Source organism: Peromyscus californicus, unplaced genomic scaffold (genome assembly GCF_007827085.1).
Source record: "Peromyscus californicus insignis strain IS unplaced genomic scaffold, ASM782708v3 Scaffold_8__1_contigs__length_139910024, whole genome shotgun sequence".
NCBI lineage: Eukaryota > Metazoa > Chordata > Mammalia > Rodentia > Cricetidae > Peromyscus > Peromyscus californicus.
Window position 1 is genome coordinate 95,472,448 of NW_026294606.1, and position 22,329 is coordinate 95,494,776.

General features: G+C 44.4%; 1 protein-coding gene across 2 annotated transcripts in view; it reads left to right on the forward strand.

Moving 5' to 3' along the window:
- Maf (MAF bZIP transcription factor) overlaps window positions 1-15,407 on the forward strand; it is a 358,749-nt gene extending 343,342 nt beyond the window's left edge. For both annotated transcript variants that reach the window (XM_052729316.1, XM_052729317.1), the window contains one exon: window positions 5,302-15,407. Coding sequence is in view for 1 of the 2 variants with exons in the window: in XM_052729317.1 (XP_052585277.1) it covers window positions 5,302-5,332 (31 nt within the window). In the remaining variant the exon portion in view is untranslated. The remainder of the gene's footprint in view (window positions 1-5,301) is intronic.
- The last annotated feature ends 6,922 nt before the right edge of the window (window positions 15,408-22,329 follow it).

A 22,329-nucleotide genomic window follows, 5' to 3' on the forward strand; every position in this document is an offset into this window, starting at 1 on the left:
GAATTCTTGACAGCAAACAGGGTGGCACATCTAAATGCTTTAGGTGCTTGTCTGGGGAAGCTCTGTCCAGCCTTCCTCCAGGAAAGGCATCAGCCGGCCCCCATGCAAAGCAGCAAAAGGCCCACCACCTCAGCCCACAGGCCCTCGAATCTAGGCCAGCCCAGGTAGAAGTCCCCAGAACTGAGTCTGAAGTGGGCAGGGATGGGGGCAAGGGGCTGTCTCAGCACACCAGGCAGACTCCCAACCATGCCCCGGTGCTGCCAAGAAAGCCTTCAGACTCTCCCCAGGGCTTCTGACACAGCAGAAGAGCAAGCACCAGGCGGAGGCCGACGGTCCGGCCGACCCAAACTGCAGCTGGCGCCTTGCTCTTTTCTGCATTCAGGCATTTTTATTTCGCTGATACAGGGTTCCTGGGCTTCTCTGCCTTGGTTCCAGGTGGAAGGAGCGTTCCACACCCAGGAACTTTCCCAGCATCCATTCCCAAGACTTGTGCTACTAAGTGCCAGGCAAGCAGGTCACTTGAGGAAAATAAACATTGAAAAACACCTGTCATCCCCCTCCCCATCTCCTCCCTCAACACACAGCAGAAGTAAAAGCCAGGCAAGTGGGCACTTCAAGACAAGTTTCTTGTCGGTAACTACTGAGGATCAGAAAATGTTCTGTATTGTTTGAAACTTGCAGCCTCCATGCTACTTTAAGAAAACTGACACCCCCCCTCCTGAAAGCCTTATGTAAATGTATTTACCCAATCCTTCTCTAAAACAAAACTATGGTGAGGATCTTAACTACAATAACAACAACAATCATGAATTAAGGTGTATCTGTCTATCTATTTACTGAATATATGATCACAAGGGCATTGAAAGATATAAAAAAAATTTATTTATTTCCAAATATATAAATTTATGGAGGAAGCAAGACACAAATAAATTCGAAAATGCACTTTCGAAACGGAAGAAAATACATAGAATGTTTCCACCAGTTGTCATGAGACAAGTGTGGTCCTGTGTGTTTTTCTGATCCCGCCCCCCCCTCCCCACGCTGAAATACTAAGCCTGCAGATGAGTTCTCTCATCAAAGCAGCAATGTATGTAGCTTAAAAGACAAATGATTCAGAGATCACTTCTAAGATCAATGCTTTTTCGATAGTACTTCTTAAATGAAGCAATTGTATAAATCACATTCAAAGGAGAAAATTTGTCTACACATGTAGACAAATTCTTTTTTATAACCTGTGTGTATGAACTGTGAGTGCTGTAGATATGTAGTGTATGTGCACACATGTACAGCCATGAGTGCACAGGTTGGCCAGGAGAGAATGTTGGGTGTTCTGATTGATCACTTTGTCTTATTTCCTTGAGACAGAGTATGTCACTGAACTTGGACCTGAGCTAATGGAGAGCAAGCCCTAGCATTCCTATATCTCGGCTGCCAACAGCACTTGTGATCATAGGCATTCACAGCTGCTTGTAGTTGTTTTTCCTACATGCTTGGGATTTGAACTCAGGTCCTCATGCTTGTTCAGCAGCACTCTTACCTGCTGAACCATCTCCCTAGTCTCCTCCAGTAGAGCCTTAATGAAATCTTTTTAGAAGTTTTATAGATGTCTAGATATAGAAAATAAAGCAAGAGAGAGGTACTGGTGGAGGGACAAGAGAATGCGCAAATGCTGTGACTATGGGGGACTGGGTCAGAGACAGATGGGCTCAGAGAACAAGGTCACACAAGGAGTCATGACCTCAGGGTCTGGTGGCTTCCTCACTGATGCAAAGGAAGAATCACATTGACTACGGGTAGTGGGAGATGTAACTAACTACACAAAACAACTTTTCTAGTAAGTCAAAGGCAGAATGCTCTCATAAACACTTAGGAAATGGAACTCAGTAAAAGCTGATTTTCTCCACCAGGATGCCCAGCATCCAATGAGACATGGCCACAACTGCAACGTCTTAGGACAAGTTCTCAGCGAATCTCAGATAAAGTGAGGTAACTCCTTGGGGTTAGTGGCGGGGGCCTCTCTCCTGTGAGTGAGTGATGGAGAGTCACTATTTGCATATTCCTATCTCATCCATTCAAAGCAGCTTTGCTCGCTTATTCTAAGATGCAGCGGGAGACGACCCTGTAAACACAATAGTGAGAAAACAGACAACCTCTCTGATTGGTGTGGCATAAATAACATTTAATAAATGCAGACAGTATGTCAGCTACCAAGATGTGGCCCTCTGGGAACTCCCAACTAGTGTTGTGAGCACAGGAGCCAATGAGAACCAAAGATATATGGGGTACTCATTTTGGTCTGGGTATCAGATTCAGATGAGGTCACTGCCTTGCTGCACTGGGGACTGGAAAGGAAGAGAAACAGGATGCTCTTTGACTGAATCCCGGTAAAGATGAGACACCCCGACCAGACTGCTCTTTTCCCACCCAAGCCCCCTTTCTCTGCACTCACTCTCAATTTCCATGCTAATTAAAACTGTGAACTCTACCCTGTGGGAAAATGAAGGACAGATGCTTAGGCTGGCTGCTAGGGAATATTATGCATAAGTAGACATAGCTTGTGACAAGATGATGTTGAAATAAGTTTGAAACAGTAAATAGCACACTTAGCATTGACAGGGCTGTAAACACACACACACACACACACACACACACACACACACACACACACACACGCTTCTGGTCAGCACGCCATCACTGAAACATGCCAGACCTGTAAGAGTTGCTGGGCTTCCTGCAAATCGATGCTAGGCTTTTGGTTTTTGAGACAGGATTTCTCTGTGTACCCTTGGTTGTCCTGGAACGCACTCTATAGACCTGGCCGGCCTCCAACTAACAGAGATCCGCCTGCCTTTGCCTCCCGAGTGCTGGTATTAAAGGCATGCACCACCATGGCCTGGCTGGGAAATGAAAACTTAAAAGGAAAGGTCTATATATTTAGAGGTGCTGAGATATTGGTTCTAACAGTACAAACTAGAAGTTACCCGAATGTCCCATGGTAGAAACCTGGGCCTATAATGATAGCCCGCATGATCTATTAGACATCTATTAAAGTCATGGAAAGACTTGAAAAAAAGATGATTTTTGTGGGGCAAGAAATTAGAGCAGGGGTACAAAAGTCAAATGCTTGAGCCAAAAGCAAAGACTTGAGAGGTAATATGGAAAGACGACATAATCTATATTTAAATTTAACAATATTACTAGGCTTCCTTTTTCTAAAGAGTTACCTTTGCTGTTGGTGTCTCATTTCACGAATTCAGCAATTCAGATCAAATTCTTCAAAGATCATAAGGATCATATTTAATTACCTTCGTATTCTGAAGTGATTTCAGCAACTAACTGGGGTATGTCAGGAGGCACAGAGTCACTGTACGGGGTACATAGGTATTGCTATTTTAGGTTTTTGTTGATTTGTTTGTTTGTTCAACATAAACTTAGAAAAGTGATGAGAATTGGTGGTGAGATCTGGCAAGAACTTTGCAATTTGAGGCTTTCTGGCCTAGTGTTGACCTTGATGAAAGCAATCAGGCCTCCTCTTTCATTGAGGTTCAAAACAAAACTGCCCATCTCCTCATTCTAAAAGAGCAAAGCCACAAGCCACAGGGCAGCATTGCTTTAGTTTCTTTCCTATTGATAAGTGGCACAAGGTTTTATTCAGGCATAGAAGTGGAAACCGGATACCTTTGGACTTAAAGAAACAGGGACAGAGAGGAACTTGGCAGAAAATGACCACAGACAAGTGGGCTCATTCTTCTCAAGTTGGGTGTATTCTACAGTTTCATTAGAATGTTGGACATCAAATCCACTTACAGCTAAGCCCAGGCTGGGTATGGACTTATTCGTTCCTGGAAAAGAGTTGGGGGAGGGAGGTTATTTGGGTAGACCAGAAGCCCGAATTGCTGGGTCAGTGGCAGGTATGAAAGCTGTTTGTAAAGCTTATACCAAGCATTGGCTTCAGCAGGACAGCCGCAATCCAGCATTAGGTAGAAAGGTAATTTTCCTTTGTGAGTAACTCACTCATTGCATAAATTCAGTGTGCATACACTGCTGGTCTCTAGTAAGCCCATGAAGAGGGCTATGTTGTGGAAGACACACAGGCTTGCAGCGCACTGAGCTGCCTTCCAGGCCTGACTCTGACTCTGACCCTCTCATTAGGCATGGGCTATGGAGAAGCTGCTCTCTGAGCCTTGGTTTTATCCCTTGAGCAAACAACCAAAAAATAGGAAAGAAAAAGTTAAGGTGCAGACCCTGAACTGACTCAACAGATATCACAAGCTTCACGGAGTTTGTACTAGGGAAGAAAAATGGTGACTCAGAATGTTTCCAGTGCTATTTAGTACTTAAAAGGAGGAATATTAAGGACAAGGGAAGGTCACTGGGTGATACCATGAATGATACGACAGACATGCTACCTTGTCTGAAACAGGTGACATTTGAGCGGAGAACAGAAGTCAGTGAGCGACAAACCTTTATGTGAGAAAAGCATCTCCATACAGGGAGGAGCAGATGGAATGCACTTGAACTGAGAGTGTGTTTGGCATGCCTGAGGGACACAAGTCTAGAGGGTGTTCTACAGGAAAGGGAGAAAATGCTAGAGCACGGGATGCACAAGGTAGCTGGAGTTCAAATTAAAAAATAAGAAACAGACTATGGGGGGAAATGTTGACTACTCAATGAAATGAGAGCTATCGGCTAGCTTTTGCCGTATAACAAATAACCCTGAGATTTGATGGCTTAAAATCACAGACTCACATTTTTCTTTGTAGTTATATGATTTAAGTGTGGAGTTTCTTTCCCTCTGGGTTGCCTTAGCTGGCATGGGAGGCTGCAGCCAGGCTGTGAGTAGCTGAAAAGCAATGGTATTTGACTTGACTCATGCAGAGGCAGAGGCCCAGAGATCTGTGTCATTGGCTAGCTTGAAGCTGCCATCCCAGGAGGAGGGAGAGTGACAGAGGTACCTCTCCATCCTCACCTCCTGCATGTCACAGAGGCCTCTTCTACATCCGGGTGACCTCAAAATTTGAGTTTCAGAATGTACCATTCAGGAGTCTCATATGGGTTAATGAAGCATAAAAGGCTTAGTTCATAGGATATAGGAGCATATTAACTAGCTTAAAAGTCATCTCCATGTCTCCTTGCCAGGAGACCATGGTGTAAGTGAAGAGAGAGAGTTCTCTCGAGTAACTCAGTATCCCAGGAACCATGCCTTGAAGACAGAGATAACCATCTGTAAGTAACAGGAATTAATGTATTGAAGGTAAAACTACCCATCAGTCACTTTTCTTCTCTTTCTTTCTCTCACAGAAAATACGATGCTGGTATGCTTATCCCATGAGACAACTCGGCCCACAAAGCACAAAACTAAACCCAAACTCAGAGAAGAATCAAGAATGGTGTTTTCCCAGCGTCTACGAGAAGCGCTTTATTTTTCCTCTAGATTGCTTTTCTAAAAAAAAAAAAATGAAAACAAACAAAAACAAAACAGAACAACACTAACTGAGATGAACATCCAAACAAACGATACACACTTCAGGCAATCATAGTCCAGCATGTTCTTTTATTAAGCATAGGATGGGAGGAACCAGGGGAAGTTGAAGCTAGACACTAATTCGGAAGGACTGAGAGGCCATGACACTCCCTAAGGGGGTTGTTCTCCGAACTGTGAGTGAAGAATGATGGGAACTACCTCCTATTTCCCACCTCAAGAATGTCTCATGCATCTTAAGGACACCTTGCTTCCTTCCTTGCCCGTCTGTGTATCTAGGGAATGATTGGCAACATTTGTTATGCTCTCTAAAGAATTGCCTGCATAGCTTTGGCAGGGAAGACAGTGAGTGGTACTCTTGGGACCCACCAGCTTCTGCACACTGGCTCTGCTCTCCTCTGACGGCACCATCACATTGGTTCTGTTGGGACAAGGTTCTGAGTTTCTCTCAAAGTTGCCAAGCCTGGTCAGACTTGGTAGGGAAGTTGGAAACATTGGCCTCCAGGACTGAACACAGCATGGAGAGGTGAACATGTGCTTTTTCTTCCCTCAATAGGAAAAAGCCAGCCTCGGGTGGCAGTGGTGGCAATGGTGGCCACGGTGGTACTTGGGTGGGTCAAGGGGACATGAAGCTATTCCAAAGGTAATAGAGACTCCCCTGTGCTTCTACAGTGAGCAAACATGTTAACCATGCTTTCAGTTTCAAGCAGGGCCACCACCAGAAAAGCAAGCAGACCCATGACTAACCCTGTCCTAGAAAAGGAATGTTGTCCCTTGAAAGTGTCCCTGCTTCCCACTGACACCTGGCCTTTCCCCATTGATTACAGCTGTTCTTATTTCTTTTACTCTCATGGCTCCGCACTGGGGGTTTAGGGGCACCCCAGGATGATGGGGCTGGCAGTGATGAGGGTCAGAGCATGGGTGGGGGTTTGCCCACAATTATGGGGCTCTAATTAGCTGGATGGACTGTGCAGTCGATCCTGGATGAGCCGCTCGCTGAGTTCCCACAGGGCCCGGGCTGTGTCTTCACGCTGAGCCTCTTCCGATGGCAGGCAACGGCAGCAGTTGTTGAAATACATCCCTCCGAGGCCTTCCAGCTCAGGGGCGACTGCACAGTAGACAGTGCTAGCAGCTCCCTGTTGCTGAAAAACAGAAGAAAGAAAAGCACTTGTTTTTAAAAACTGAATGGTAAGACAATGCCACTCTGGCTATCAGGAGATCAGTGAACCTTTCTCCACTTGGACATCAGCGCGGCAAAGGACTCAACTCTAAGCACAGGACTGCAAAGTATGATGTGTGATAGCCTTGGAAAAACAAGTCCATAAACTCTGCTTGTAAAGCTGGTGTGACTTTTCACACCTCATAGAGGAAAAAGCTTGGGAAATAAAGACACATTTCAATATAACATGCCAGATGCCATTTCAGCACAAAGAAAAAGATACTGTCCTTTCCAACATGCAAGAACAGACCCATTCAAACCTCTGACTTCTTAATGTGCAATATAATTCGACACCAAGAACTTTCTAGACCCTTCTGTCCAAAAGAAACCAACCACTCTTGATTATGGCCCATCAAATAGATGATTCAAATGAGGCTGGTGCCAGATCATTCCTGTACTCTTTGCCCAGGGTGCTCTTGGGAGTAGGATGGATTTACAACACTGTTGAGATGTTTAACACACACACACACACACACACACACACACACACACACACACACACACACACACACACAGTCTCACAAATCCCTACACTGATGTGTTTATTCACCCTGAAAACACTTTTCTAAATGTCATATCTGTTCTGATTTACAACAAGAAATGGCCTAAGGTGGGAGGCATGTTTCCTTACAGCCCATTTCAAAATGCAAGTCTCTATGAACACCACTGATCATTTCTGGTCTCCTCTGGAGTAACAGTTGGGGCTGTAGCTAGGGGCGTGCTCACTGATGGGGCACCATGTCATCTCAACTGACAGAATATTGCCAGAGATGCTATAAAGAGGGCAAGAGCTCACTTTGCTTTGCAAGCCATAATTAAAAATAATAGGTTTCTGTGCGAAGGGAGGCATGGTGAGCAGGGCTCTAATTTAAAACCAGTACCGTTTATCTGCCGTCCTGTGATCATTTATGCGGAGGACAGCTCTTGATGCGTCAACTCGCTACCAGCTGATGGGGAGTGGGGGTTACAAACAAGGACCGGAAGCTAGCCACAGATGTCACTTTCAGGAAAATGTTAGGGATGTTTGCTTGGAAGGTGAGATGGCTTTCTGTCTCTACCCAAACTTAACCATTTTTTTTTTCTGCCCCAACAGGGTTTAAACTGTTAGATCAGAGTGTCCGTGGAAGAACGTCCCCATAAATGAATAGAATCATTAGAGCTAGAGTCACTCTGAGAACCAGGATCCCAAGGGATTATAGTGTTAGCCAAGTGCCACAAAGCCTCTTGGGGCTTTATTGGGTGCCGATTTCTGTGTCAGGCTCTGTGGTCACATATGCATTGGTCAAATGCAGCCAAGTGGCCTGACTGTGGGAGAGGTATGGAGAGGTGTGACACAGACTTGATGTTTGATAATACAAACTGCTTGAGCCCACTGGCCAGGTCCACCAGTCCAGGATTTGAACATCTGACTTGTGATTGGAGCTTAACTGAATAGCAAATGGTTAGTGACTTCCTTAAGTCCCTCAACAAGCCCCCCCACACACACACACAAACAAACAGTGAATACTTTGGTTTCAGTGATTTATTTCTCAACTGATCTCCTTTTACTGAATTGTTATTGCTCATCACCTTTAGCTGAGCACCAGGCATGTCTATTTAAATACCTGCCAGGGGGTTATGGGATTCTTCAGCATCCTGTAAGGAGGACAAGGGCAGCTAAAGTGCCTCTAATCCTACGTAGAACCCAAGGAGGACCACTGGGCTAACTTAAGCCAAACAGCGTCTTGTCCTCTGCTCTCTGCAGAGTCCAGGTGGAGACGGAGCTTGGAATAAAATTTGGGCCATCTCTCTTGGATTTTCATTTTATTTTATAGGTGACAAATGCAGCCAAGAATGACCAGGTGACTTGCCATAGACTTCTAAGTGGTGGCTGAGAGAATCCAGTCAGCTTACCTCCAAATCCTTCCTTCCTCCTCCTCTTCCCCCAACCCTAGATGATTTCCATATCAGACAGTGGGTTCTAATCTCACAACAGACTGGCCTCTCATCACTTTGCCAATCCAGAGATAAGACCAAGGGAGGCCACTCGGGAAATTGATAATCAGAGCTCTTCCAAACCTTGTAGCATATTGCCTCTGTGTCCTTCTAACGTGATGTGATCTGTGTGCTTGCCTGGGTGAAATGGTACTTCTGGGAAGAAATTCTGAAGTCACCCCAATCCAGAATCAAGCCAAATGGGGGAGCAGGAGGAGGTGTATTTGCCATCACTGGAATCTGCAAGTGATCGCAGTTTGGCTGGTTTCACAGAAGTGTCCATTTGGTGACTGTGTTGAATGACACACAGTTTTGAAAGCCCAGTCTTCCACACATGCTCACTTCAATTCCTTGCCATTGGTCCTAGGGTAGTTTACAACAACAATTCTACTGCCGGTGCCCCCAGCTTTACAAAAGCACACAGAGCAGGGTACAAAGGCTACCTTTGCTACCCCAAAGACTGACAGTGTCCTTTCAGCAGAGCCTCCCTGCCTGAGCCGTGAATGCTACCACAGGCTCTTGCTTTATCTTCTTTTCCGGACAGACAACTAAGTGCTGACAATATCGTGTTGGTCCCATGCCCATTACCTCATGGGCTTTTTGGAGAATTTTCTTTTCGGCTGTTCCAATGGTGACCTTTGAGTGATAGCTTTATACCATTAGATGTGGTGACGGTTTAAAAAAACAAGTCCCCATTTTGGGCTCCTCAGCTTTTCAGTCTGTGTATCATCAGCCCGAGACGGAACCACATTAGTGAGATCTCATTAGTAAACAAGCTTGTGCCACTGACAGAAGATGAAACATTTTTAAACTGATAAGAAAGGTTTGGTTTTGAGGTTTTTTTTTCTTTTTTGAACACTTTAATCACCATCAAATGACTTTCATGCCACTTTTGGGGGCATCAGTACATAATTCAGAGAAGATGAAAGAGACACAGAGAGGAAATAATGTTAACAACACTGGTGTAATATTTGAAGGTATGACTTGCCATTTGTCAGCATTGCTTTGCTGATCCATGGTGATAAAATAATAACCTGTTGACATATGAGTGTTGGCTGGAGCTGTGGGTTTTTCCAGATGTTTTTTGTTTGTTTGTTTCCTTCAGAACAATTGGTCAGGTTGCTCATAAGTCACTCATCACAAGAAACTGGGGAAGTAGCATCTCCAACCCATACTGATATCACTGGGTAACATGTTAATGACCCAGGACTGAGAATTCCTGGGAAGCCCAGTAGAATTTTTAATCATACCCCTGTGCCATCTGGGCTCTAGTCAAACATTTGTGAGTGGCCGGAGTTCGACTGTGCTACCAGCCGTTACTATGCATGTAAAACTGCCCAGGGTTCTTGCTTGTAGATTAAGCTGAGAACATCTTGCTAATACAAGTTCATCATTTTCGTTAGGAAATCATTTTTTCAGGCTTGCAATCCCATCTTCCACCTCAGAAGGCTGGGATGCAAACTGGCTGCTGTTGGTAGCTGAGACCCTGAGATGTAAAGGAGCCATCCTTCCAAAACCCTTTGTTGGGATGAAAACGTTAAATAGCTGACTTCCATCAACATTTATTTGGTAACCGCTGGCCATCAATTTGTAGCTGTCAGCACAGGTTACAAATATATATTGAGTCCTTTGAAGAAAGAGGTAGAGAGGTTTCTGATGAACAACACATGGTTTAAAAAAACCAAACCAGACCCCATACTGGTATCTGTGATGCATTACTTAGTACTGTGATGGAAAATTCACATTCTGATAAGAACACATGTTACACAATTAATTTAGCTTTCACGTGACTCTACTTTAATATGCATGTTTATTTAAGAGGAAGAATAAATTCCTGTCTTAAAGTAGATGTAACAATGCATTTTAAAATACACACACACTATCATGGCATATCTATATTCAAAGACTTGAAAGAGCAGTAGATGTTGGAAGATTGCTTTATAACAGACCTATCCACACCAGGACAGTGCACAGCAAATGCTGAATTAATCAATTTATGCAAAAAAAAAAAATAGATTCAGGAGCGGGAACAGAGCATGCAAGCTAGATTAGGCCTGAAGCCTCAAGGGCAGGGAAGGAAGGCAGCTCTTGAGAGGTGGGCAGGGACTGCAGAGATAGATTGAAAGTAATGCACCACCACAAGAGTGTTAGGCAAAGAGGAAAGACGGGTGCATCTTCAGACCCCCAAAGCTGTCATTGCTACTCATCTGGGGTCTCATAAGCAAAGAATATACTTTGCAAATGTGAAACCAGTGGCCCTATGGACAGACCTCTCTGAGTGGAAAGATCAGTCACAAAGCTGTGGTACAGACCTTCCCCTCTCCTAGTAATAGTAACACTCCTGCAAGTGAGTTGATAAGACTTCTATCAGAAATAGGCAACATTGCATTCTGGAGTTCATCTCCAAATGTCTTGGTGCTTGGGACATAGCTGTTCCCACAAACAATTCAAATTTAAATCTCTGGTTCACGAGGCAAAAACAAGCTGTTCCAAGGGATGCTATGTCCCTACATACCATCCAAGAACAATATTGTCAGTGGAGAAATTGACCTCAAAGTCCACACTATTCCATCTGTTCAGAAAGCAAAGCGGTTAGTGCAGGAACGAGGCTCATGAACCTTTCTGACCCCAATGAGAGAACACCTCCACTGCTACCAATACAAGTGAATTACACAATGCTGGGTCAGTGCTTATCAATAAGCATGCCAGTTCTACCACAGTGAGAGGAGGCAGTAGAAGAGAACCACCAGCTCTGCTCTCCAGTGAGTTCCAGCCAATAGTGACTGTCCCAGTGGCTACGATGACCAGCATTTATTGATGACTAGCATTTGTCGGGTGCCTGCAGGTAGCTTCATGAGCATCACCTTCTAATCCACAGGTTGTTCATGAGCCAGGGACAACTAGCATCTCCATTTTTATAGACCCACTTATATTCAGAGATCAAATGTCACTTGTCCACAGTCACAGGGACAGTCACAGATTGACTGATTCAGAATCCATGAGTTAGTGTAGGAAACCTCCCTCCCAAACACGGGACATGAATATGGTCACGTTGCCCATTTCCTTCCAGGTGGCTCCCATTTGACTCAAGCTTCCTTGTGCTATTTTGTCTTCTTTCCCAGGTCATGCCTACTTACAGAATGATTTGGCCTCAATTAAATATACAAGCTGTCATATGTTCACCTGAGAAATGTTCAAAGGAGATTTTTCCACTGTTGATTTAGTCAGTGAACTAAATTGAAATTATATCCATTTGGATTAACAAAAAAAAAAATGAAGACTCAGCACCCTATCCATCGATTCAATAGCAAATGACCTTTCATTTAAAAAAAAAAAGTTACCTGACTCAAAATGCCACCTGCAGGTACCAAATCTGCCAAGCTAAGGTACATACCTTTTGATGATAGATGTTTTCAAAGCACGACCATCAAAACCAGTGGAATAAATGGCTGTCTGTGTGTCCTCTCTATCCTGCCATCTCCCAACAACATTCTCATACAGAAGCTTGCACGTACTCAGCCAGAAAGGTCCAGCACTTCCATTCATTTCCAGAGCTACCCCTGTTTTGTAAACTCCCATACAAGTGTGGCCTCCCTAGGCGCAGGCGCTGGCACGCTCCATTAGACTTGCAAAGCAAAACAACCCACCTCCTTCTTTGCAACCCCCAATAAATCCCTAGCATATTAACTCCTACAAATTCCCAACAATTGATTCCTACAAAGGCCTTGAACAGTACAGGCTTGGATACATGCAAATATTTTGTTTAGACACTGAGATGTAAACTTCTTCATAGCCCTTGGGAGTTCTGCTAACACACAGGTTGTTCTTAAGCCTTCGTTACAAAAAGCCTGCATTGCAGGGGAAAAGAAGCAGCAGCTCTGGAGACTGGATATTTGTTTATAGGCTCTACCAGTGTGAGAAAAAAATGTTCCAGAAAAGCCATGTAGAGCACACACAACCCCTTCATCCTGCAGACGGGAATGTGCTCAACTGTCACAGTGGCTTTGACAGTGTACTCCAGGACTTACTTGTTACCACAAATCCCTTTGCTAAATAAAGGCCCACAGCTGTTGAAGAGCTCAGGTTCTTTTTCTGGTGATTCGCCCACAAAGGTAAAGAGTGTGTTCTCAGGTATGGGGACATATCTGCAGAGTACAGTCTGGATCTCAGTGTCTGAGGGATAGGCAGATAGCGAAATATGCTAACCCATCACACTAAACACCATTAGGCCAAGCATGGATAACACCCAAATTCCAAAGCTCCTCTTGAGTGACATGAAGGAGGAGAAAGAATGACATTGAGCTATCAAATGGGGGCATACTCTCAGAGAGGGTCTCTGAGATGACCCGAGACATTTCCTGTTGCATTGAAGGAACCCTAAGTAAGACACCACTAAATGGAAGTCTCTGAGAAAAGACACTATTTTCTGGGAAGGTCCCTGAGGAGCTTTGAGGTGCTGGTTGGAAGACCAAGGTGGAGTAAATGCGAAAGACTCCAGCAGTATTGCTTTTTTAACTCTGCAATAGGAAGCCTCAGAAACCCTGGCTTCTAGATGGAAAGCTGGATGGAATTCTTTTAAAACAGAAGAATATAGCTGCCATTCCTAAAACCTTACGTCTAAGAAAGAAGACAGCCAATCCCAACCATTCCAAGATGTCCAAAGGCATGTTTGGTTGAGAAGGAAAGGCCAGGCAAGGATTTTAATTTAGCAAGTCAGGAGAGTTAGAGAGCAGAACAATCTCTGTAAGCTGTTGGGGCTCTGTGTGCACATCAAGGATTGTTCTAGAATTCCTCTTAAAGTAAATAAAGTTCTTTTTCTATTTTCCTCATGCCTGGGGATTTTTGCAATAGACAGCTCATGGGTTCCCTGACAGAATTATGCATGATCTTAAAGGACTAGCAATATGATATTTAGGGTCATTTCACCTTTTGAGATCTGTTAGTATACCTTGTGAGACCCTAGATACTTTTTGGTGGGAAGGGAGGTGGAGGGTAGGTAGTCCTAGTGAGAAGAGGGAAAAGGCATGGCTCCAGTGTAATCGGTTTGATTGTCTTGAAGCACATTTACTCCACATTCCAGGTGTGCCTGGCCACATTTGTCTTGAGCACTTCTCATTAGATGGAAGGGAAGGTCCTGTGGATTAGGTCCTACGTATTCATGAAAGACATCCCAGGGCATTCCTGTTGAGTTGCCCGGACTACGTACTTTACTCAACTCAGTTCAACCTGTAGTTCTTTTGCAGATGGAGATTTGTCTTGTGGGATGGAAATTTGGTGGATCCATTCTTTCATGAGTTACTTTGATATGGTCCAACAGAAGAGCCATAGAAATCTGCCACTGAAATAAGCATCTTACTTATAGCATAATTGGGCCTACCACTGTAATTTTCCAACTGGTCCACCTCAATGCCAGAACTGAAGGACCACTGAGTGTTCATAAGATAAAAGAAGATATTTAGCTGGTGTTAATTTGAAACATCTTATATTTTATTTCTTTAACCTTGGTTATAGCCATATATATATAAACTGTATATACATGTATGCCTCTGTATTCACCATGTATACTGAAACAAACCTTTAAAATGATTGCCAGGCAGAATTAATGGGTTTGATTCTAATATATGGTAAAAAGATGTCTTCCCAGTATAAATGAAACACATAGTTTCCCCCTTTTCTTCTGCATAGAAAAGCTTCTGTCAGTTTGCCTGTCTTTTTATCTCTTCAAGGTAAAATAAAGAAACCTGACTATGGAGAGCAGGCAGGATTTCAGGACACACCCAAGATGAGCTGTTTAGAGTTTTAAGGCCTCCAGTATCTACATACCTATGTCACTGGTAAATCCTACAAATAGAAATAAAAATACTGGGTGGGGTGGGACACATAGTCTCTGATATGACCATATCAAGGTAAGAAATGAACTCTTAATCTGTTGTCCCAGCATGAATGAAGAAGGTGTATCTCACTGTAATTCAGCTCTCATCAGCAGGCAGCCCCCACCCCCACCCCCCGCCCCAAACCCCATATCCAGCCCTACCATGTCAAATAGGGCACATCGTCATTCAGCTGTGTGTTTTCTTTGAGAACTCCTTGGAACAGATCATTTCTCTGGCTTGAAGATGTCAGCCTTGCTAATATTTCATTCAGAACATACTGTGGCGGGCGTCTCGTTTGTTATTACTTCCATAATTAATGGCGATCACTCAGGCACCACCTTTACACAGAGAGATCTCTTCTCAGTGGTCCAGGAGCTAATGAGAAACAATAGCTAGTTCATTCACCAGCAGCTTGTTGCTAGTTAGTGGGAAATGATCACGTGTGCTGTTGCTTTAATTGCCAGGGTAAATAATTCTGCCTGGGTGTTAGTGAGCCTTTTCAAGCACTTCATGCAAATACACTAGAAACAAAACAAACAAAAAAATTTTAAAAATTGCATTCTATCATGCAAATATTATCTAAATATGCATGTGCTAACTACTCAGCTACTGTATTTTAGGAAATACAATTAGGCTGCCTTTCTCTTCTCCTACGTAGACTGTAAATAACTGTAGATCTTTCTCTTGCTTCCTTATGTAAATATATGTAAATACTAACACACTATGCATGTTGATATTCTAGACGATTTCAGGTACTTTTATAATCTGAAGGCATGTACTTGAACTGGTTTGTTAAAAGGGCAGGGGAACTCTCTCAAACTCTTTCAAGCTGAATAGAAATTAAAGCTTTCTTCCTAGACTGGTGTGGTGTCTTGTGTTTGTTTTCTCCACCATGAATGGAGTCCTAGCAGGGCTTCTCATCTCACAGAAAGGAACTGCTAGGAACAGACCCCCAAACCATAGCTGAGTTCTTTGGAATGCATTTTCATACATTTTTCTAGAGCCGTAGGTAGACTTCTTTGATTATCTTTATTTGTATCCCCCGCAAAATCAAGTGAAAATAATTCCTCTTCTTACTTCTTAGATACTAAGCACAGTCTTAATACCCTATAAGAGGGTCCTGTTCAGAGTCACACATTAAGACTGGGTATTTGTCTAAAAGGACAAAATGATGAAATTCCACCAAAACTCTGATTCTTTTTCCCTTGCATACATAAAATCTATGAACTCACTATCAAAAGTGACAGAGAAATCATTTAGGCTCTGTGGGCCCTGAAATTTCTGTTGCAAAAATTTTTGCAAAAGGAGTCATGAGTAATATGCACAGGAATGAACATGGTTGTTTCCCAATAAAACTTTATTTATACAATCAATCAATGGGCCAGATTTAGCCTCCAGGCAACAGTCTGTCAACCTCTGTTCCACACATTATCAAAACTTGGTTCCTCTTCAACAGAACATTAAGAGTTCCTTCTGAGTATGTGTATATACATTTTGAATGGACTGGGGAAATACTTTGATCAACTGAAAATTCTCTAATCTGGTTCCTGGAAGTACCAACACTCTTGGAGAAAGTCATGGAATAATGAGATGAGCAGAAACGAAATCCCCTGAGTTTATAAATCAAGCTATCTGCCTCAGACAAATGACATGCCAGGTTTCAATTTAGTTATCTTTTATTTTTATAAATGGGGATGGAGTAGGAAAGTTAAGAAAGGCAAAGTAGAAAGAAAAGAAAAGAAAGAAACTGAACAACTTGCTTTTAACGAGAGGAGAGAGGCCATTACTTCAGGTATCTATGGAAACCAGGCAGCTTGCTCACTTCTTTAACGGTTGGCAAACAGCATTAGTGTTTGAAGATGTTTTGTCCAAGTATAATGCTACGGTGTAAATGCATTAATTGACAGTTTCCTTCGGGACTTCTTTTATTGAAGTTTTCAAACCTAATTTGAGGGCACAGGGAACTCTGGAGCCCTTGAAGAACGAACGCTGTAATGTTAGGTCTTTGGAGCGCAGAGCCAGCATGGGTATCACACACACGCAGAATCAACTCTCCCTGCTGTCTCACAGAACGAGTACAGACACAGCCTTTGCTGCCTGTGCTTTTCCAGGAAACAGTCCTCGGAGCAATCCCCCTGCACACGGAGAGGCCCTTTCTAACCTCCCCTGAGCGGGGGAGTCTACAGAACTCTTCTGTCCTGGGAGGGGCCAGAGGAGGAGGGAAGATCTGGTGTTAGCACAGAGTGTGTGGCTGCATGAAACGAAAGTCAGAAAGAGTACAGTTTCTTGCACTTGTGCGACAAGCCACTAGGCTTTCTCTTCTTTTGTGAAGGGCATAATAATATTCCTTTGATGCGCCCTTGTGATGCTATTGGTACTTCCCCGGGCTAGACAGCAGACACAAGTTCATGGGTAGCTACTGTTCTGTTTATTCCAAGTTGAAAGAAGGAAACATGCAGATCAAAGTGTCTTGCCTTCTCTTCACTGAAGGGACTTAAAAGATGAGGAAATATTTCTACCATCCAGCTGGAAATCCAAGCAGCAGTCACCTTTCTGCCTAACCTCCTTCAATGTCTCTGAGCATCATGACGGACATGAACACCACACAATGGGAAAGAAGTGAGCTCCGTTCATGTCCACAGGACACGAGCACTTGAACGACTACCATGGTCTTTGTTAACTGCAGTAAAACTCAAGACAATCCCTGCACCAGCCCTTAACATACATTCTCTACATCTTCAAATATCTCTCTTTAAAGGCAGCTGGAGGGAGACACACATTGGTGGTGGCATAAGTGAGTGAATGAGCACCATAATAGTTGAGCACAGGAAAAGTCTAGAATCTATCAGGGCTGGAGAGGTGGCTCAGCTGTTTAGAGCACTTACTGCTGTATCATTGGACCACAGCTCAGTTCCCATCACCCACATTAAGTACCTCACAAATGCTTATATCTCCAGCTCTAAGGGATCTGAAGCTTTTTTTGGCCTATGTGTAAGCACCCCCTGTCCCCCCCCACACATACACGCACATAAAACAAATACTTTTAAAGTGTAGAATCTGTGTGTTAGTAGATGGATGGTTGCTACAGTATGCTTTTGTTACTAGTTTTCTTTTACATGCACGTATAGACGTACACGTGTATACATTTACATGTATGTGTGCATGTGCATGTGTGTTTGTGTGCACGGGCATGTGTGTTTGTGTGCACATGCTTGTGAAAGCCCAAAGACAATGATGGCTGTCTTCCTCAACTGTCCTCTCCTTTGCTTACTAAGGATCCACTGAACTTGAGTCTATTATTTCCAGGTAGTTTAGCTAGCCACTTGCCCTGATGATTTCCATTCTCTGCCTCCTAAATTCTGTGATTAAGGTGACCTCCACAGTTGTGAGCTTTTCTGTGGGCTTGGAGAATCCAAACCCCACTCTTCACACTTTAACCACTGAGCCAACTCCCTAGTCTCCATCGCACCCCAGTATTCTCTCAAATGTCCTATCTGAAAACTTGAAAGATAAATTTGGAAAAATACATATACCTATCCCTAAGGAGTTTTAATTCCATTTTACAAATGAGGAAACTGAGGTATGAAAATGGTGTTGGTTGGCTTACTGCCCACCACAGACCCAGATGGGCACTTCCTGTGTGAAAAGCCCGAACCCAGCTCCAGTGTCCTCCTCCAAAGAGTCTGTGTGCTCCTGCTGTAACAGCGTCTATGTCCATGCCATCCCGACTCTCTCATTCTTCCCATTGAATACTTGCTTTAAAACACAAACATGAGCCGGGCGGTGGTGGCGCATGCCTTTAATCCCAGCACTTAGGAGACAGAGCCAGGCGGATCTCTGTGAGTTCGAGGCCAGCCTGGGCTACAGAGTGAGTTCCAAGACAGGCTCCAAAGCTACATGAGAAACCCTGTCTCGAACCGCCCCCCCCAAAAGAAGCCCCACAAACATGAAGGGCTGGAGAAATGGCTCAGTGGTTAAGAGTACTGGCTGCTTTTGCAGAGAACCTGAGTTCAGTTCCCAGCACCCACATGGCTATTAACAACCATCCATAACTGCAGTTCCAGAGGATCTCATGCCCTCTTCTGACCTCTGTGAATACTGCACACACAGGGTGCACAGACATCCATTCTGGCAAAACATCCACAGGTATAAAATAAAGATAAATATTCTTTTAAAAAAATATAAAAATGAATTTTATAATAGTATTCCTAGTAGGCTGCAGGGAAATCTTGGGGTCCCACAGCTCAGAGCCCAGAAACAGACAAGAAGATCACAGCTTATCTACTGTGTGATAATAAGTGTGAATTTGTATCAGTCCCACCGGCAGCTGTTTAGTTAGTTAGACTTTGGACCTCAAAGCACCGAAAGCCGCTACCTGTGAGCACATTGTGAGTACCTATGATTTGAACCCAAAACTCACTGTGGTGGAGAGGCTGGCAAGCTGCATGGGAGTTAAGTATAGAGAGATAAGTTCCTTGGCTAAGGGTGTCAGAATTGAGCCTGATACATGGCCTGCCTGGGCCACGGATCCTACTGGTAGCTGCATCCTTTCCATGTGGAGCCTCGGGGACCTTCTTTCCCCTTCTGAACTTCATTACCAAGGTCCTTCTAACCCAACACACTCAAGCACCACTTCTGCCTGTAAGTGAGACAGCGCCCGCACTGTCCCAGGCAAACTTGAAGGGATTCTGCAGGCTGGCAAGGCATGGGTTAAAGGCTCAGTGTGTGTGTGGGGGGGGGGGGGGTTGTCCACCGGGCATGTCCACCTGGGCAGTCTCCTGACAAGACAACTCCACTTGAAACTCTCTTGCCCTCACAGTGTAGAGAAATGCTGAACTCACAAAAACAGGGTACACCCAGGAACACCTTACTCTGCTTTTCCCACCTCTGGCTGCCGCACCTGATAGGATTCAGCCTCTCACAAATGCCTGGCTTGTAAAAAGGAAGGCACAAAAACACAGCCTGTTACCAAGCACGGAGTCAGCGAGAATGCAAGCTGGCCATGCAGTGGGTCCTCGGAGTGTCAAGGTGGTCAGAAGCCTGTCCTCTGCTGGCAGGGCCTTGACAGTCGGGATCGAGTGGTATTTACAGAGCATAGATCCTAGATAGGGGCCTGGATGCTTTCCATGGCACTTTGGAGAGGCCAGGAGGTAGAAGTTTTATCGAATTCTTGCAAGAGCACTGTAGAGTGTTATTAACCCATTTTGTTAATAGAAAAACTGAAGCTCAAACAAGTCATAAAGCCACTGAGCTGAGTCAGGCACTGGGGAAGTGCTCAACGTAAACTGATGTTTACTGATAAAAACTGATGAGGTTAGATATTGATTCGGTGTGGTCCCCGTAACCTAAAGCTGATTCCATCCAGGCCCAAGGCAACCACAGTTTCAAACATGCATTTTATCAGTCACGAATCCTAAACAGTATTCTAGAAACTACACCTCACTGCCTCATTAAACAGCATAGACAACAGTTCTGTTTTAAATGTGAGGAGACCGATGGTCAGGTAACCCAGATCTCTGGAAATATGATGGCAGGATTCAAATCAGACATGACCCTAGATCTCATGGTGCCCCTGGCTTACAGAGGACTAGAGCTGCATGGGATCAGTTTATTTCTACTAGTGGAATCTTTACATTGTTACAATGAAAAATGTCAATCCCTCCTCAGAATGCTTTTGTTGATAGTGCAGGCCTGGAACCCTGCAGGGAGAGAAGTGTGTGTGTGGGTGGGTGGGTGGGTGGGGGGTTCAGGCAGGGAAGTGCAGGATGTGGGAATAGAGCCGAGGTATGAGGGACATCAGAGTAGAGAGAGATTAAAGATAATGTTGGGATGGGAAATCCTGGGACTATGAGTTATTCTTCAGGTAGCCACAGAAACGGGTCTAAATGGGCTCAGAACTCACTCCTTTGCCTAACAACACAAACCAACCGGGCAGAACTTTGGCATCCAGAAGCTTCCAACACACAGTTAGAGTACACTCTCTTAACCTGGAGGGTCTGGGATCAGGTTGTTCCCAGTGTCAGAGCCACGGAGGAGAACACGATGTTTGTTGACACTGCACTTCTGTAGCATCATATAAGGTGCCAAGCCTTGAGCTGCCTTTGGTTTTGGTACTTCCTCAAGTGAAGGTGCAAACAGGTTCCTGCCCGTGAGACTGCACGAGAAGAGTCTGTCCTAGGACTTAGTGATGTCATAGTCCTTACCTTAAAAAACAACATCTGAAACACAAGTTCCCTAGATCTCAGCGAGAGTCTCTATCTTGGGAAGCAAGGAGGGTGGCTCTGAGAAATGACATCTGAGAACGATCTCTGGCCTCTACATGCATGCACAAACATAAACGCACATGAACACACACACACACACACACACACACACACACACACACACACACACACACACACACTAAATGGAAACCATTGACACAGAAAAGGAAAAGAAGAAATTGTCTTGCTCTTCCTGATTGACATTCCCAACACGCTGGAATATAGAATGTGAAATTAATGCTGCTACTGTTTGCTCTGGATTTTCTTATTAGACTCAATCTCAACACCTCTCATGGCTGGCTCCTTCAGAGAACCTAAGTTCTCATACAGACCCATTGGCCCACCTGTGTAGCTTTCCCCTGCCACTTTCTGCCTCCTTGCACCTGCCCATGCATAGACTACAGCCATGGCTTCGGAGCAGGTCTGGGATACTGCAGGGGATGCTGTGGTATTCTGCTGAGATGCCCATTCTGCATCAAGGTGACTTCCAGGCCACAAGGCTACTTCCTTTTGAAGGACAAATCTTTTTCAGGGATTGTGCTTAACTAAAGTGTGCTTCCTTGCTCTAGCTAGATCCTTTCCAAGAAGCAGCCTCCATCAGTGACACTCTTGTCTCCTTATCCCACTTGATATAATCTCTGAAGGGCTACCCCAGCTTTAGAGTCTGCTTGGGACTGTCCAAACAGCCTGTTACTCCTGCATCATTGCTCAGTTCCTACACCATTCTCTCCATGTGCCACAGTCCCTCACAGGTATGCATCCTAGACTATGTCCCAAGCATACTGCCAAGTACCAGTCTTAGATAACTTCCCAGGATACCCAGTCTCCAACCTCCAACCAGCAGGGTGATTGGGAAATACCTGGACACACACTGCCTGCTTCTTCTTCTGAGGTCATGACATTCAATGCATTATTCATTTTGGAATGGAATCAGACTATGCACAGAATATTCTCCCCTGCAGTTGGCCCACAGTCTATACTCAACAGATAGTGGCCAGCTGTGGTGGTAAGAAAGCATCTGTTCACACCCTCTTGTATTACCCCTTCTCATTCCTCCATAATGGGGGACACGACTGGATTTGCAGGGTATCTGGTTAAAAATGGTGGATTCAATTCAAACATCTGTGCCTGTCTCAGAATCTACTAAAAGTCTACTATCTGGAAGAAACGCTTACTGGGTGATCAAGAAACCATTGGAAGGTGGAAGGTGGCATCTCCTGACTTGGCAGAGTGCGACACCCCAGAAGAGGAAGGGACTGAAATGAGTCAACATACATGGTGGAAACTGGGCATGGGAAGGAGTTGGCGGAGATATGAGTGAAATGGTGAGGACTGGAGGAACTTCACTGTGACCTCATGTGATGTTCCAGAAAGCACCTCCCTCCAGGCAGCCAACCCATCGCCACCTCGATAACCACAAGATGAATGAGTGAATGAATGAATGAATGAGCAGGTAGATGTTGGATGGATAAATAAATGGCTAAATGAAAAGTGGATGGATGGATGGATGGATGGATG